The 17,976-nt window shown below is 35.8% G+C and overlaps 2 protein-coding genes across 5 annotated transcripts in view; both read right to left on the bottom strand.

Moving 5' to 3' along the window:
• parga (poly (ADP-ribose) glycohydrolase a) overlaps window positions 1-4,612 on the bottom strand; it is a 32,053-nt gene extending 27,441 nt beyond the window's left edge. Inside the window, exons 1-6 of one of the 2 annotated variants that reach the window (XM_051916503.1) lie at window positions 4,419-4,612; window positions 3,467-3,521; window positions 2,708-3,388; window positions 1,477-1,609; window positions 909-1,031; window positions 142-222 (exon numbers count right to left, since the gene is read on the bottom strand). In XM_051916503.1, the coding sequence (XP_051772463.1) occupies window positions 142-222; window positions 909-1,031; window positions 1,477-1,609; window positions 2,708-3,388; window positions 3,467-3,486 (1,038 nt within the window). In that variant the 5' untranslated portion in view covers window positions 3,487-3,521; window positions 4,419-4,612. The remainder of the gene's footprint in view (window positions 1-141; window positions 223-908; window positions 1,032-1,476; window positions 1,610-2,707; window positions 3,389-3,466; window positions 3,522-4,418) is intronic. The other variant, XM_051916502.1, reaches the window with a different exon arrangement.
• Window positions 4,613-5,121: 509 nt separating this feature from the next.
• The window catches only part of myofl (myoferlin like), a 28,804-nt gene continuing 15,949 nt past the window's right edge, over window positions 5,122-17,976 (bottom strand). For all 3 annotated transcript variants that reach the window (XM_051916500.1, XM_051916499.1, XM_051916501.1), the window contains 27 exons: window positions 17,285-17,399; window positions 16,210-16,312; window positions 14,734-14,870; window positions 14,411-14,575; window positions 14,075-14,162; window positions 13,444-13,521; window positions 13,153-13,334; window positions 12,898-13,056; window positions 12,514-12,615; window positions 12,272-12,433; window positions 11,408-11,573; window positions 10,981-11,054; window positions 10,627-10,725; window positions 10,385-10,513; window positions 9,759-9,914; window positions 9,543-9,634; window positions 9,296-9,466; window positions 9,022-9,170; window positions 8,514-8,653; window positions 8,321-8,409; window positions 8,151-8,246; window positions 6,628-6,769; window positions 6,442-6,541; window positions 6,096-6,274; window positions 5,886-5,995; window positions 5,651-5,798; window positions 5,122-5,548 (listed from right to left, as the gene is read on the bottom strand). In XM_051916500.1, the coding sequence (XP_051772460.1) occupies window positions 5,513-5,548; window positions 5,651-5,798; window positions 5,886-5,995; window positions 6,096-6,274; window positions 6,442-6,541; window positions 6,628-6,769; window positions 8,151-8,246; window positions 8,321-8,409; window positions 8,514-8,653; window positions 9,022-9,170; window positions 9,296-9,466; window positions 9,543-9,634; window positions 9,759-9,914; window positions 10,385-10,513; window positions 10,627-10,725; window positions 10,981-11,054; window positions 11,408-11,573; window positions 12,272-12,433; window positions 12,514-12,615; window positions 12,898-13,056; window positions 13,153-13,334; window positions 13,444-13,521; window positions 14,075-14,162; window positions 14,411-14,575; window positions 14,734-14,870; window positions 16,210-16,312; window positions 17,285-17,399 (3,367 nt within the window). In that variant the 3' untranslated portion in view covers window positions 5,122-5,512. The remainder of the gene's footprint in view (window positions 5,549-5,650; window positions 5,799-5,885; window positions 5,996-6,095; window positions 6,275-6,441; window positions 6,542-6,627; window positions 6,770-8,150; window positions 8,247-8,320; window positions 8,410-8,513; window positions 8,654-9,021; window positions 9,171-9,295; window positions 9,467-9,542; window positions 9,635-9,758; window positions 9,915-10,384; window positions 10,514-10,626; window positions 10,726-10,980; window positions 11,055-11,407; window positions 11,574-12,271; window positions 12,434-12,513; window positions 12,616-12,897; window positions 13,057-13,152; window positions 13,335-13,443; window positions 13,522-14,074; window positions 14,163-14,410; window positions 14,576-14,733; window positions 14,871-16,209; window positions 16,313-17,284; window positions 17,400-17,976) is intronic.

The raw sequence follows: 17,976 nt of genomic DNA, 5'->3' as shown, positions 1-17,976 counted from the left end.
ATTTGGAGCAATTCTGCCACCCTCTGGTGGGATTCATCACTTACTAATTTAGCACAACTCTTCTGTTTAGGCATTTTACCTACACATACTGACATTTGACAGTTCATGGTCAAAGTTTTCAAGAGATAAAATAAAACCTACCCTAATGTCATGTGAACGTTTAAATTCTCCTCCCAAAGCAGTGCGAATCAACTCCCATCTACTTTGCAATCCACTTCCATCCTGAAAAAAGACATACACATCACATACACCGTATACACTATTGCTCAAAAGTTTGTGGTCAGTAAGTTTTGTTTTGTTTTTCAAAGAAATTAATTTTATTCAGCATTAAATGGATCAAAAGTGACAGTGAAGACATTTACATATAATGTCACAAAAAATTTCTATTTCAAATAAATGCTGTTCTTTTGAACCTTCTATTAATCAAATCTTGAACGAAAATGTAATACAGTTTTCACAAAGAGATAAAGCAGCACAACGGTTTTCGACATTGATAATAAGAAATGTTACTTCTGCACCGAATCAGCGCATTAAAAGGATTTCTGAAAGATCATGTGACACTGAAGACTGGAGTAATGACACTGAAAATTCAGCTTTGCATCACAGGAATAAATTACATTTTAAAATATATAAAAACAGTTATTTAAATTACACTAGTATTTCACAATACTACTGTTATAAGGGACTTCTTTAAAAACATTTAAAAATCTCACCAACCCCAGACTTTTGATGTATGATGTAATTATGTTAAACAATCACTTTACATTAAGGTTAATAAACAGTATTAGCTATTCAACAAGGTCCACTTTTATAAATAGTGCAAAGTATTTAATTTCTCAATTTAAACCACAATAAATTTTCTAAATGGCACCGATTAACCGATTTAAAAAAAAAAAAAAAGACATTACCTTACTCTCCACAGGAAACAAGTTCTTTTCTGAACAAGGCATCTTTACAGTCAAATCATCCCAGAAATCATTGTATTTGCCTGGATATGGAAAAGGGACTCGTCCTTCTTTGAGCCGGTCTATCTATAAACCAGAGCAGAGAGAGAAACTAGTTATTTACCAATTAATTTGACCTTTTAATGACTTCACCAAACAGTTATTTATTCAGGTAAGTATGTCATTCTGATATTTTAAAAAAAATGTTTTTTTTTTGTTTTGGTTTCATTGGTTGCCTCTAAAAAAATTAATCAGTTTAAAAAATTAAAAAGTCTGCTGCAGACTCAAATACTTGTGATGTAAAATATAAAGTAATAACTAGTTTCTGTAAGGACAATTTAAGTACTATCCTCCCACTTCAAATCCTTTCAATGAAACATCAAAACACTGAGTTCTATGTTGTGCGGGAAAAGCGTAGAGCTGCTTGGACATCCACAGCAGCATTAGACTCAAACTGACAGGAAGCCCTTAGGCGCTGACCGAGAACATCACAGTGTCACTGCAGAGTGCTGTGAAGAGCAGCGTGGCTTACCCTGATGAGTATTTTGTGATTGTGTGTTGCCCTGAGGTGCGGCAGGGACTGCCCACACAGAGGCATTCTTCTAAGCTCCTCTACTGGGGTCCCGCGCCATTCCGCTTCTTTCTGCTCTGCTGACACTTGCTCACTAGACAACCAACAAACGGTGTTACTTGCATTGTTATAATTTATAGCATTATAATAATTATTATAATAAAAAGTGCATTATTATTGTCATCCTGTTTATTTCATATTGCCATATGATTTCAGTGATAACGGTATCATATTGATTATTGGATTTATATTAGCAGATATTGGATGTTTAATTGTGCAATGTAATTTGCCTATTTCTACACTGAGACCACCTATATCACCACTTTAAAAACACTAATAATTTAAATGTATGCTACCATTCAAAAGACTGGGCTCAGATTTTTTTTTTAATAATTTAATAATAGCACATAAAAATGACCACAGTGGAAATGAATGGGAGACGAATTTCATCTATTGGAAAAGTTTGGTACTGTGCACAAACAAATTCTTACTGAAAGCTCAATTTTTGAGATATTAACCTCAAATTTGGAACATAGTTTGTTTACATTTATGGCTTGGATTTTCTCAGTTTTATAATAAATTTTTTTTTATTTTTCATATAAAAATTTAAAATTATATTTTTGTGCATTTTTCAGCAATAATCTGCCGAATGTCGTCTTTAAAAAGAGACCAAATTTAAGTCTGTGTTTCAAAGCATTTAAGATTTTTGACTGTTTAAGTTGGAAATTTCATTTTCAGGTCCATGCTCAAAAAATGAATGGATTATAACTACAGCAAATATAATTCAGTAACAAAAAATCCCCTAAAAATTATAAATATTAAATAAAAAAACATTATCTGACTAAAATATAGTACAATCATTTCATTGAAATAAAAAAAAAATCTTACCAACCCCAAATTTTTGAATGGTGTAATCTTTAGCAAATCTCAAAATATCTAATTTTCATACTGTGATGTGTAAATTCACTCGTATCATTTTAAAAAATCATTTTCATTTTTAGTAGTTTTAATTAACTGTCAAAAAAAAATTGTATAGAACTTCAATATTGGCCAGTATACAAAAATAATTATCAATAACAGCCAGACTTTTAATATTGGTGCCTTAGTAGCTATATATAATATATCTATATTTAATTTCAAAACCATTTTCCAATTTAGGAAATACACAGCAATATTCCCAAAATCACAGTACCTTTCTGAAAAAGACGTCTGTGTCTGGTTACTTTCAGGCTCAACCTTATCACCATTTTCAGGAACAAAAGCTCCAGCACCAGAGTTTTGCCCCTCTGTATCATCCGTTTCCATGGGTGTCACTTCAGATTCGTTTGTGACATTCTCTACAGCTTCTGGACTGGGGACTGGGGGTTTGGTCTCCACTACAGAGCCAACTCCTGAATGGGACTCCTGCAATTCGGAGCAGGCAGGAGCATTTTCCTCAGAATTGCTGGGCAGAAGCGCTTTGCATGCTGGACTCATCTCCACATCTTTGCTAGATGTGTCACTTGTGTCATTTACGGATAAGTTGAGGTTTGTCTCTAACCTCTCTGTAGACATGCAAGTCTCCTTGCCCAAGCTGGCATCTGGTGGGTTTGACTCAAATGCCTGTTCTCCATTGCTTGGCTTCGTCTGACCGCTTGCATCATTACTACTGGTGGCATCTCCATAAGCAATGGCCTTTGAGTCCATGCCACAGTTTGGTGCAGAGGACTTGATCTGGTCCACCAGATCATCATTCTGGTCCTTACATTTTTTTGCTAATTCACACAGGTTTTCGCTATTCCTCCCGGCTGCCTGACCACTTTCCTCTTTTTCAAACTCAATGGCCTCGTGAAGATTACTTCCTGTACCCTCAGACACATCACCATCCTCATGGCTGTCAAAGGAAACAGACAAAAAATGCTTTAGACAGTTTTTTTACCTATTAAAAAGCACAAAAATAAAACCAACTTACCGGTTCAAATCTGCATCCATATTCACCGTAAGCACACTTCCAGCCAGACTACTTGCTGTAAAAAGAAAAGTGAAACTTAGGTCTTAGAACACATCTCTACTGAAAAACAAAAAACATCTACAACTGATAAGCCAGATTAGAGAAAGGATTGCTGCAAAACAAGAAAGCTGACATTTCGAATGGCAGTTTACTGGATTTACTGTAAAAAGTGAAGCAGGCTAAATGAGAGTCCGCTTCCCATTTGTTTATGTAAAGTTTTCTAGTATATGCTGTGGTTTTGAAAGTTGACATCAATAATCTCACTGGCATCTAACATTTTGATATCACAGCAATAGAGCATATATATCCAGCTAAATATCGCCCACTCCTAATTGTGTTTCATAATCGTGAATACGTGATTATATGATTTTTTTTTTTTTTTTCATTCAGCCCTAGTTGAAAAAGCCTCATATAAACAATTACATCGCTATTATATTTAATATTATATACTATTAAGATTAGTGCAGATGACATACTGGGTTGTTTTATACAGAATATGTGTGTATGAATAAGGTTCATAATCATCAGGTTTATTTTGTTGTTGTGAATGGCTAAGCTAGCTGAGTGATAACAAAAGGCAGGTCAATGTTTGCATGGATTCCTAGGCATATATATTAGCCTGGAAAATAAAAAAATAAAAAATCTTATTATTAAGCATCTATTATATCCATTAATTATAAGATTTCATAATAACACCAATAACTGTAATTAAAGCTAAAACACACACCCGTCTATCAGACAGATGAAGCCTTCAAATCAACAGCACACATTTTTAATACATTACAGGTAGCCGCCATCACTATTGCTAGAAAAACAACAATACTGCTTCAGTACTTCATGTTAATATTTGTATATTATACAGGCTGCTTTACTGTCAGACTGTTCGCTTTGATTACGCATCAAACAATCATACTTGCACTCTTTTTCTGCTTTGTCTTCGTATCGCTGTGCACACATATTCGAGCTCTTTTTCACCAGACGGGAAAACTGCACCTATTTATGCAAAGGTTTACTGCTTTTACCACACTATCCAAGACAGAAAGACACAGTGAAATAGAATTAAACACGGACTCGGATTGGTGAAGGAGGCATCAGTTCAGTTCCGGGTCGTAAAGTTTGCTACTGATTGGGTAGATTCTTGTCACGTGATTGAAAGCCGTTTTCTTTATTTCAAGTCCAACAGGAGCCTGTTTCCTAGTCTCTCACTGTTTTTCATTGATGTACTGTAAGCTATATTTTTATTTAAAGGTCATTATATATATATACACTTGATGGGTGAATTGATGTACTGAAAGCTATATTTTTATTTAAAGGTCATTGGTGGGTGAAACAGTCCGTCACTGTTTCTTCAGGCCGTAGCGCGCCCCCTTTTGTCACAAGTAGCTACTTTTCAAACGGCAACGCTCATATAAAACAAACAGAAAATAGACCAGTTCATAATATTTAGTTTATCCACCTGAGGTTGACAATCAGTATTTTCTAAGCACCAACTTAACTAATTAATTGTGGGGAGAAATTATTTATGCAAATGCCAATTAATTATTATTAATCATATATTATCAATGCAATTCATATTTCTAATATTATATTTGGTATCTGAACACAAGATAAAAGAATACAAGAAATAATTGTTTAATGAGTAATGAACAACAAAGGAGCAGATACATCTGAATTTAGCCTTAAAATCTGGCTGTAAGTGCCACCTTCTACAATGCACTGTATACATTCCATAATTACTGTAATCAACCTTTATGCATATATAAAAAAAAAAAAAAAAAAAAAACAGTAGAGAAGTCAAACAAATATAGTGCAACTTCTAGCAGCATTGTAATCTGCCAACCCAGTGTTGTCTACAAAGAAAAGAATAGCACTTGGAGTATGTTATACATTCAAGTATTTTTAGAGATTCAAAAATAGAAGACAATACATAAAAATAATATTTCTGTTGGTTGTCCATTGACTGTGTCCCACTGTAGGTTGCTGTGCCAATATCTAGAAATTTTCCATTTAAAACGGCTTCACGATTTTCATGGAAATGTAGTTCTGGAAGAATAAAAGGGGCAAATTTAGAAAATGCAAATCATATACTTAGTTACTTTGAGGAAAAAAAAAGTTTGCTCATTTACTAATAATAATATTACTTACAGGTAAGGAATACAAGAGGATTCCAATAAACAGGATCACCAATATTAGAATAATGAGTCCAATAAAGAGCCATTTGTATCTGCGCCATACGATGAACTTCATGGTCTTGCATGGATTTGTGAACCAAAGGAAGGACGTATCTGGACGGCTGTTTAAATATATTACAACATACATTATTAGTCACATCATATAATCAAACATGAAACTGAATGACCAAACATAGATATTCTCATACTTTGGAGGATCTAGTTTGGGGTTCATGTTGGGCTCATCTCTTCCTTTCCCAGCTGGCCTCTCATCTGCCTCGTTCTCTTCCACCACTTCCAGAGTCATCTCCACTTTACCCTAATGCCACAAAGACAACAGTCTTTACAGTTTGTACTGTGCATGTATGCATCATGTCGCATATCTTATTTTTATCCATATGCTTGCAAGCTACACTCACAGCCAGGATTTTCTTGCCATCTTCCTCCATGGCACAAGGCCACCAGCCTCTCACTGACTTCTGGGAGAAGAGTGATGTAGGTGCGAGGTTCTTTCCTGTTTGTGTTAACATGCTTAGAGAGCACTTTTCAGGGGTCTTGGCTGGAGGGATGAGGTGAAGCATATCCAGCTCCACCGTGCCTGTTTAAGAAATATCAGAAATCTGATCCAGCAGATATACTAATTCCCAAAAACATCAAACTTACCACAAACATTTCTAAAGAAACCCAAAATAATACATAAACTTCAAAAAGAGAGAGATTAAACATCTGGTGGGTACATATGTAGATTTGAACAAGAGCATTCACCTAAGTAATCATCCAGGGAGAATTTGTCATTGTCCCAGATTTGAATGATCAGTTTAGGAGGGATCCTGAACTCAGTTTTATCAAGACTCCAAAAGTGTTCCTGGAAAAAAAACAGGGTTCATTGTGACTATCAATGAATGAAAACACTTCATATAAAATTTAGTTACACTTTTCCAAACCACTAACCTTTGTAGACACAAGACACAACTGTTCTGCTGGCAAATAATCAAAGCCAAAGACAAATCTCCAGTTGAAATTTCCATCTCCATCTAGAGACCTGTAATGGACATCAGTTTTCTGCTTGTCATCCTCCATACCTGGCATCCACCTATTAAATACATATAATAATATAAATAAATTATATATATATATACACACACACACAAACACACACACTACCACTCAAAAGTCTATGGGCCCGTCGCAAGTGTTTTTTGCTAGTTTTAGCCCGGCGCTGTAATCATTTTCACGTCCTGCGCCACGTTGTTTAAATAGCAAATGCATTTGCACCCATTTGTGTGCCCATGGGCGTGCTGGTCTGAAAACGAGGTGTGTTCAGGTGCATTGTTGGCGCGTTGCTATTTTGAGGCCACTGAAATAGACTGCGCCATTGACCAACTGAAACCTGGTCTAAAGTCACAACGCGCGTACACTCTGCTTATTACACACACAGGGACATGCAGCAGCACACAAATATGCTAAATATTAAAAATAAAAGGATTACAATGTAAAAGATTATTACTGTGTGCATAAAGATAAAAATGCTTTGGTGGAATCGTTGCGAGCCCCTTCTGAAACCTAAAATGATGAATGGGACAGCCTACGGTCTTGTGGACTTAACGGACACGCACACGCGGCAGCCATTGTAAGTCCACAAGACCGAAAGTGCATAGAAGTGTGCCATTTGGGATTCAGCCTAAATAGTGAGTCGGCCATGGCGTGAGCGCAACTGGCTTTTAAAACGAATAGGATATGAGACTCTGATTGGTTTATTGCACGTTATGCCCAAAACACACCCTTTACTCATTAAGAGAATAGGGACAAACCTTTTAGACCATGCGTCGGGCACGCTGACCATTTTTTCCCGTCATTAAACTAGCAAAAGTGGACTCGGACACGCCCTAAGTGCACTTTTGCAGTGCGCTTTAGACCATGCGCTTAGATTGTTAAAATAGGGCCCTATGTTTTTTATGCTCACCAAGGCTGCATTTATTTGAACAAAATACAGTAAAAACAGTGATACTGTGAAATATTACTACAACTTAAAATGGCTGTTATCTGATTATAGCTGCTTTTATTTTAACATGTAATTTATTACTGTGATGGTAAACCTTATTTTTCAGCAGCCATTATTCCAGTCTTCAGTGTAACAGAAACTGGTCAGAAACCATTCAAATATTTTGATTTGGTGCACAAGTAACATTTCTTATTATTATCGATGTTGAAAACAATTGTGCTGCTTAATATTTTTGTGATTTTTTTGTAGGAATAGAAAGTGCAAGGGAACAGCATTTATTTAAAACAGAAATATTTTGTAACATCATAAATGTCTTTACTGTCACGTTTGATCAATTTAATGCATCCTTGCTGAATAAAAGTATGAACTTCTTTTTGAAAGGCAGTGTATTAATTAATCATGTCGCGGTGATTACACAGTACAAAATACTTACTCCAAAATTATTATGCTAATATTATTATTAGCCTATTACCCTTTCACATAGATGTCACTCATGTGTTCTCCTGTGATGCTGGTTTCATCCAGGATGACTTCAGTTGTATTCCAAATGATGGCTCGCAGGAAATACCTTTGGTGTAATAGGACACATTAGAACAGCAAACAAACGTAGTTTTACTAGATGCGAGGAAGATTAGATTGTACTTTTTAGGTTTGCGAGGAGTGATGTCACAAAGGGGTCCTGGAATACCAATGTTTTTGGGGAATATTTCAACCCACATCTGGATTTTGCCCTGCAAAGACAAAATAAACATGAGTGACACAGACGGTACTTCTGGATAAAATCACTGCAAAGTTGAGCATGTATTAGAAAAGCTCAGGATGTGTGGGGACTGACTTGAGAGAGAGTGGGCTGGTAGCTGCTGTACAGGGTCCTGGTCTCCACATGCTCTGGGACGAGGCCTTGTCTCCTCAAAACATGCAAGCAGATTCGCTCCTTAGGTGGGCCCAGGTGTTGGTGGATGCTTTTATTGGCCTCTATAAGCAAAGTAATATCAGTTTGTCTTGTCATCACTTATTTACTGCATTATAAAATGCTTATTTAGCAATATGGTACTGCAAGTTCCACACCAAAGTAGAAATGCAATATACATCAAGTACATTTGTGCTGAATCAGGAACAACTGTAGTAACAACAACTGTACCTTTATTTACTACCATAAAGAGTTTCTTGAGTTCATATTCAGATAGTGTCACATTCACATGTCATATTTAATGAATCCTTGCTGAATAAAGGAATTAATTTCTTTTAAAATACAAATCTTACTTGACCCTAAACTTTTGAACAGTAGTTTATGTACATGATGTTGAGGTCCAGAAAAGGTCTAATGGTTTGAATGAGCATACCCAGTTCATCTAGCCTGTACTCGCGTCCTCCAAAAGACACAAAACTGCCATCATCTGCAATATGAGGAGCAGGAATTCCTCTCATCCTGGCCAGATTCTGTAGGATCTGAGATGGTTTGAGCTGGTCCCTCCACTGGTTCACCCCGGATCTTTTCCAAACATATAGTATTTCAAATAGCACTGAGTACATGAATATGTCTAGTAATAGGTCATGGGACTTTAAAACTGTTATGAAAAAAGTGGCCGGCTGGCTGCTAGTAAAATAACCACTTACACACAGTAAGATTTTGGGATTCCACAATGTGAGCCAAACCGAGAAAGAAGTCGATTCTCAAGGTCTATGATGGTTTCTCCAACCTTCTCATCAGAGCTGAGCAGGTCATAATCATAGACGGAAATCTTCAAGTCCTTGTCTTGTGGAATGTAGCAGTTCAGTTCAAATACTCTATGAACATATATTAAAATAGTTATAAAAAAAAAAGAGGAAAAATCAGATGTATGTAAATGCTTTATATTCTCACCTTCCAAAATCTGGGTTTAGAGTATTTGGTTTGTAGTGATCTCTGTCATCAATAATTTTCTTCCCCAGAGAAATCTTTATGTAAGGATCACACTTCAGAAAGAAAGGATATGTACATGAGACACATCAAAAATTCACCAATCAAAAGATGTAAAATGTGATGCTTTGTGATCCATCAAAATCTTTAGTTTTAGTTGTGAATCAGCTACATACTCACCATGCCATTGTTGTCTTTGGGCTGCAGGTCAAGGCAGCGTATGATGTAGATTCTGACCAGGCACTCCTGAGGACAGCTCTCAGGCAGCTCCCTAAACTGCCGAGGTGGGTCTGAGACATTTGGGTCATCTGATAAAGGATATACTCGAAACGACCCCTGCAAATGCAGATTATCAAGTAGAAGTAGCTTGGTTAGTAAGATGTCTACCACTAGATGGCAGCCTAATATCATTTATACTCTTGCAACTACTCTTACTCTGTAGTTGCTGTTTTTTGGAAAAATTCTTTTACCACTTTTCTCAGTGTTTAGAGTTGTTCAGAATCCCAGAATTTGGAAACTTGCCATGTAGCAAATGCTTTCAAAATGTTTTTATTACTGCAAGATACTTTACACCAGTAGGGGAACAGTTCTTTCTCAACAACTTGAGATTAAATGTCTAACACAATGTCATAATAGTGATAGGTCGGGTTTGGAATAGCCATAAAAAGTCTCCGCTACTTGGACTGAAACAACAACCTTTGTGTTAGCAGCCTAGATAATGACGAGGAAACCGCCACCTCTTATGAAAAGCCGATCAATTCAAAAGTAAAGGAAGCTCTGTGAATAGCTGACTGGCGCCGACTTGCCTTGAACTCTCCCACTACAGAGGGGTCTTCCTCCTCATCCTCCATTTTACCCCTCTGCAATTTAAATGTATTGCAGAAGTCTGTTAGCCCTCTGAATTCTGGAACAGCCTCAAGCTCAGTGTCATAGACCTGAAACAGACACATTACTGTTAACGCTGTTCAATCACATAATAATAGTCATACCTTATCTTTGAAACATAAGCAGGATACAAGCATCCACACAGGATGGCAAGTTTACTCACAGTTAAGGTGTCATATCCCTTCTGGAGATAAGGGCCACACTTTTCGTGCTCATTAATGGAGGCATAGAATTTACTCCACCAGTCCACTGTGTCCTCCTCCTACAATAGGTTGTGGTATAATAGATGTGAGTTTGCCTGTTTAAGATGCTGTAACAATCTGTCTGCAGCTATTTTGCACCATTTCCTGACTGTTATTTAATGACAGAAGGCTACTTATTTTCCTTTCTGCAGGCAGTGGGAAAACCACGAATGGGTAACAATAGGAAAGGAGGTGTAAACTAATTATTATAAAGTTTACAAATAAATAAAATTATTCTGAAGACAAAATTAGTCTTTTAAATCGGTTCACTGTACCTGTTTTGAAGGGATGGGCATTCTGTCTCCCATATCAATGATGACATCTCTGGGAGCTGCTGTCATCATGGCCACTGAGACAGAAATTATACATGAGATAATTACAGTCTAACTGAGACTGAAAACCAACTGACATAAAGAACATTAACAAAAACAAATATTGGATTTATACACTACTCTTGATCAGATTAGATTGATAGAGATTAGAAATGTATTGTCATTTTGCTGAGTACAGTAAAATGTCAATGAAATACATCTAATATATATATATAGATCTCAACATATTAATATACATATATTGATATCTATTGATATATTGAATTTATTTTATGTACATATAAAAATGTATTATATGATTTATGTTGATTTATATTTATATTAATTTATTATTTAAATGAATAAAAAATGAATTCAAGTAAAATGTTACCCTTGGCAGACATAGCCACCTCGGTGGTGCCTATGTAAGGATCACATCTGAACTCTTCTAGGGAGTTTATAGTACACTGTCCAACGACTGGTTTTCGACCAAAAGGCCTGTGGTCAATAACTTTGAGCACAATGGGTGGAGTGTATATCTCATCTTTAGGAAGAAGCTGAAGAGAGAGAGAGAGACATTGTTAGGATTCTGTTTGTCCAAAACCAACAAAGCTTCATTTACAAACACAACTACTTAGTAATGGTTTTTGTATTTTTATTTTCACTGTATGTATTAGGATCAAAAACATGATTAAATCTGGAAGCAGTGCAGATTTAATCTATAATCTAGATTTATGGGGCACATGGTCTTTTAAAAAGATTGTAGCATTCAATTTAGGCGGTGCTTGCTCATGCAAAACTCACTGTAAGAGTTGCTATGTGGTTGTTTTGTGTTGCTACATTGTTCTGGGTGGTTGCTAGGGCATTGCAAGGTGGTTGCTGTGATATTCTGGATGGTTGCTTACTGACCTATGTCAAAAGAGCCCACTCTAAAGTGTCCCTCAAGTGGTATTTTAAATCTATGTGATTTTTTCATTTGTAAATATAATCTGAAATGTATAGATCTGTACTCAACAAGCCTCATAATTTGTGTTTACTTTTATGTCCTCAGCGCAAATAGCGTGTGATGAATTACGCATCAAAGTTCAACACGAGAGTTTATTCAAATCTCTAACCATTAATATAAGCAATAGCAATGCCTCAGTTTGTTCATGAGAGATGCTGTATCTTTTGTTTTGTATACATATACATTTCACTACGGTTTTATTTTTTAGGTTAGCAAAAGCTATTTCTTTAATTTTAGGAGGTGCTGTACCACTTTGAGGAACAGGACAGATCCAGGGAAGTTGGGGTTTTTCTTGATGTTCTTGATGATGGCAGTCTGAACAATCTGCCCTCCACATTCAACTATAAGGCTGGGGGAAGACACTGCAGCCAGCTGATATGTCTTCATGTTTCTTAAACCCCAGGCCAGGATCTGTCAAAACACACAGTATGAGACACTGGCAGCAATTTTGTTTGGTTTAAACACATTATTCATAAGGATGACTGCATTACCTCAACTGCAGTGAGCTGCACCACAGGCCTGATCCCCTGAGGAACCATGTACAGATTCTCACTTCTACGAGGTGGGACCAAGGGCAGGTTAACGTCATTTGCCTGAGGTCAACAATGAACAGCATAGTGGATAAGCAAATGATAACTGTGGTGTGGTTAAGATGACATGCCAACAATACGATGATACAAACAAATATATATATATATATATATATATATATATATATATATATTCTTGTTGTTGTATATTCATATATAACAACATATATGTTTAATAATCACATACTGTATATTTTCTTGTGTTTTTAAAGTGTTTAATAAATCATTAATGTATGGGTAGTGGAAGAAAAATAATGACACATGACAAATAAGAATTAAAACAACCTTATCTTTAAGCAAGAGCTCAGCTGCTACCAGCACTTCTCCTGCATATCGTCCCTTCATGGTGATGGGGAACCAAAGGAGTTTAGGTATTAATGGAGTGGCAGGGTTTAGCTTCACTACTGGAGGGCATGTGCACCTGCCCATAGCCTCATCCTTCCCCTGCAAAATCAAAACATCATTGAAATCATTCAAGGGTCAACAGTGCTTTTTACAGATTCCACATACATCTAAGTTTGGATTAACAGAGAGTCATACCACTTGGTCGCTATCATAAACCTCCAGAACGATACTGGGTGGGTTATGAGCAATGGTCTGAGGGTCTCCGTAGATTTCAATGTCATCAAAAATGAGGGTTTGGTCCCATGTGGGGTTTAGGCTGGACTTAATGATCTCTGTTGTCTTGCTTACATGCAAGAAAGACACATGCACGTAGGGATCTGTGAAAACACCATGCAAAGGATCAGTCATATATCATTTATTAAAAGCATGTGCATAACCTCATTGAGGTGATGGATTGTGTTCATATTAGATGAAAAAACCCCTCACCAGAAAAGCTGTCTTTGTCCATAGGAAGAAGGTTCTTGGCTTGATAGACATAGACTCTGAGATGGTAGATGAATGACTCTGTTGAGACACATGGAGATTTGGGTGAAAAATCAGTTTATTTGGGTGAAACAGTTTATAAAGTCAGCAATTGTGATAAATAATGGGGGGAAAATGAAAGGTTGTGAAATACATTTTTTTTTTTATTCCAATCTGTATAATTAACAGAGGGAAAAGGATGTTTGTTTACAAATTAAGTCTTTATCACAATGTAACGTCTCCTTAATTTCCCCTCAGGGATCAATGAAGAAATTCTAAGTCTAATCAAATCTATTTGACACACACAACCTTTTTAAAAAATACTTTGAAATATTTTCCATGGAAATTCTGCCATGCAGCACAGCTAGGTTTTTGGTGCTTCCTTTTTTCTATTGAAATTTGTATAAAAATTCTATTAATCAGCACTATTCAGGATTTCTATTGGCTCCCTATCTTTTCTTGTTGTTGTTTTGTTTTGTTTTGTTTTGCACAGATTGTCGGGAAGAGAAGGGGTGTGTTAGTCTCAGAGATATAATCAGTGTAAGGAATTTAGAAAGAGTCCTTTAATCAGCAGGCATGAATAAACATTACTCACTGTCAAATCTGCAAGACACAGTGGGTGTGTTGGCACCAAAGAGTTTAGCCGTGTCCTTTTTGCTGCCTTTCTCATCGTCATCTATTCCCTAATAGCAAAGAAAAATAACTGAGTTTTTAAAAAGTTCAATATCCTTTAAAATTATGTTGTAAATAAAATAAGTCAATTGTAATTTTTCTCAAACATCAGACTGCAACCACATTAAAAACACAATAATCCTTTTAATCCTGTGTCAGAGACAAATAAATGTTGTCCCCTAGCCAAAATAAAACATATTTCAAACATCTACTTTTGTTTTCCAGTCAGACAGTCATTCAAAACAAGGAATGGACTAACCAAAGCCCCTTCCAGGTTAAAGATAGCCGATGCGCCCACACGTTCAGATGGTGCCATTTTTCTCCTCCAGCGTCTGCGGCGGAATGTGTCTGAGGAACGCTCCTTCCTGTGGAACTTCCACCCAATCAGAGACGAGTATTCCCAGCCATCACCCAAGTCTTTCTTCTGTTGTCAAAAGGGTGATTATACATATTACGGACAATATTTGACTAATAATTTTCACTAATCGTATATCAGAATTCAGTTGCAGTACAAGACAGCAGTGCTAGTTAACATAGCGCAAATCTTCAAATCAGAAAGTAACGGTAGTGAGGTGTTCTCACCTCTACAGTGGGCGCGTCTGATATCTTCTTGCGAGGTCGGACTAGTCTTTTCCTGCGATGGATGTGGTACATTTTCTCAGCAGCAACCCAGGACCTGGGCTTATCATCAGGAGGAATGGTGACACCATATTCCCATCCTAACATCCAATGAAAACAACGGAAAAAACAGATGTTTTTCCAGAAAGTTCTGGAATCAGCTCCCACATCTAAGGGATGCTTCATGACCTGATGCATACTCATGATAATGCGTGGCATATAACATATTATATATGCAACATATTAGTGCATATATTTGATGTACATTACCATTCAAAAGTTTAGGGTTGGTTAGATTTTTTAATGCTTCTGAAAGACGTCTCTTATGCTCACCAAGCCTGCATTTATTTGACCGATACTACAATAAAAACAGTAATATTGTAAAATATTGTTAAAATTTAAAATAAGTATTTTCTATTTTAATATATTTGAAAATGTAATTTTTAGCAGCCATTACTCCGTTCTTCAGTGTCACATGATCCTTCAGAAATCATTTTAATATGCTGATTTGGCGCTCAAGAAACATTTCTTATTATTTTTAATGTTGAAAACAGTTTTGCTGTTTAAAGGGATAGTTCACCCAAAAATAAGAATTTTGTCATCATTTACTCACACTCAAGTTCTTCCAAACCTGTATGAATTTCTTTTTTCTGTATGGACAAAAAAAATACTATGGAAGTAAATGTATCCCATCAACTGCTTGGTTACTGACATTCTTCAAAATATCTTCTTTTGTGTTCAGCAGAAGAAAGAAATTCATACAGGTTTGGAACAACTGATGACAAGTGATGACAAAATTTTCATTTTTGGGTAACTATCCCTTTAATATTTTTGTGGAAACAGTGATAGATTTTTTTAAGGATACTTTGAACAGAATGTTCAAAAGAACAGCATTCATTTGACAGAAATCTTTTGTAACATCATAGATACCTTTACTGACACTTTTGATCAATTTAATGAATCCTTGCTGAAACAGTATGAACAGTATAAATTAAAAAAAAAAAAAGTAACACTTTACAATAAAGTTCATTAATTAACATTAGTTAACTACATTAGTTAACATGAACTAATAATGAACTGCACTCATACAGCATTTATTAATCTTTGTTAATGTTAATTTCAACATTTACTAATACATTATTAAAATCTTGTTAACATTAGTTAATCCACCGTGAACTAACATGAACAAACAATGAACAACTGTATTTTCATTAACTAACGTTAACGAAGATTAGTAAATACAGTAACAAATGTATTGCTCATGGTTAGTCCATATTAGTTAACACATTTAATAATGTTTAACTAATGAACTTTATTGTAAAGTGTTACCAAAAAAACGTACTGACCCCAAACTTTTAAACGGTAGTGTGCATTACACACAAACCTCATCACTATGTGTATTGTGCAATGGGTTTAATCCCAGGAGTCATAATTCCTGACCTTTCTCATCAACTGCCCTGTTACTGTCAAAATTCCAGTCATCTTCCCAAATCCATCCTGGGGGACACTCAATCTCTGCAAGATTCTGGGCCTTCTCTCCATTCTGCACAGAATAAATCCCATCATTCAATGCTTAAAGTGGTCGTTTACCCAAAAATGATAATTCTATCCTCATTTACACACCCTCATGTTTCTCCAAACATGAATAACTAACTTTCTTGATATTTTGTATAATTTCAAGAGACCATAAAAGTTTCATAAATAGTCTTCTGAAGTCATACAATAGATTTGTGTGATGGAACAGTAGCTTTGCGTGATGAACAAATAACTGACTTTCTTGATATTTTGTGTAATTTCAAGAGTACACAAAGACCATAAATGTTTCATAAATAGTCAGTAGCTTTGTGTGATGAAAAAACTGAAATTTAAATTGTTGTTTGCTAAATAATCTTCCACTCTTTGAGCTGTTAACTCGATAACCACTGCAAACAGATCATTGAATAAGCGAATTGAACTTGAAAACCAAATCATTCTGATTGGATCAACTGATTTATTGAAAAGATCTGACTAAAATGAACGATTCATTCATGAATCATACATCACTTCTTATCTCATGAACTTACCAAGGAGAGTTAAGCAGATGTTCATCATATAAAGCTATCATAAGGCATTTGGAAAATGTTTTATGATACATTTATCTTGCTTTTTTGTCATTTTTGAGATTACAGTCCCAGTCATTCATTTTTATTAAATTAAAAAGGGTGACCAAAAATTCCCTTTTTAAATTGAGTTTTAAAACCATAAATTTGGTTTGAAACATGAGAATGAGTCAATAATGACAGAGTTTTCATTATTGGCTGAATTACTCCTTTAAAAACCTGCATCATCAATAGTGACCACCTAGTGATCTAAAAGAGATGTATTGTACTGTAGTTGTGAACTTTCTATGTGGCTACAGGTAGTTGGGAAAAGGTAAGCTGCTTCAAATTTCAATACTATATTCAAAATTCAAATTTAAAACTCAAATGTGCATGACTTAATTGAATGTTGCTCTGTGCAGTGCTTATTCTCTTACCACATCAGTGAACGGTTCGGCGGCAGGTTTCCATTCTCCGCCAGGGAAGCGAGTTTCGTTTTGGTAGACCTCATCAGTAAATTCAGAGTGCCCTGCGTCAGCCTCTGTAAGCAGACTGAGTCAAGCACATAACACACAAGTGGGGCTTTACTGACAAATTTATTTCAACACACACAAAACAGTCAGACAAACACTAAGCCAAGGCCGGGGAGACACAGGGAGTGGGGTCAGTATAAGAGCCCCTGGAGAATGAAAAATGAGCTGACTATATAAACACAGAGCAGAGAGAGCTTGGCAGAGAGACTATGTTTATGTTACAGCAGGGCCAACTACAGCTGTATGCCAAGCTACAGTTTCCTCTGATTGTTTCTAACCCACTTAACTTATTCCACAGAGTCACTAATCACATAGACTAATCACATAGAAAAAAAAGAATATATTTTTATTCAGCAAGTATGCATTAAACTAAACATGACATTACAGACATGTATAATGTTACACAAGATTTCAAATAAATGCCTTTTGACTTTTTATTTATCAATGAAATCTTATAATAAAATGTTTTAAGCAGCACAACTTTTTTCAACATTGATAATAAGAAGAATGTTTCTTGAGCATCAAATCAGCATATTAGAATGATTTCTGAAGGATCATGTGACACTGAAGACTGGAGTAATGATGCTGAAAATTCA

The sequence above is a fragment of the Ctenopharyngodon idella genome, chromosome 13 (assembly GCF_019924925.1).
Source record: "Ctenopharyngodon idella isolate HZGC_01 chromosome 13, HZGC01, whole genome shotgun sequence".
Lineage (NCBI taxonomy): Eukaryota > Metazoa > Chordata > Actinopteri > Cypriniformes > Xenocyprididae > Ctenopharyngodon > Ctenopharyngodon idella.
This window is presented reverse-complemented; position numbering and strand designations above follow the sequence as displayed.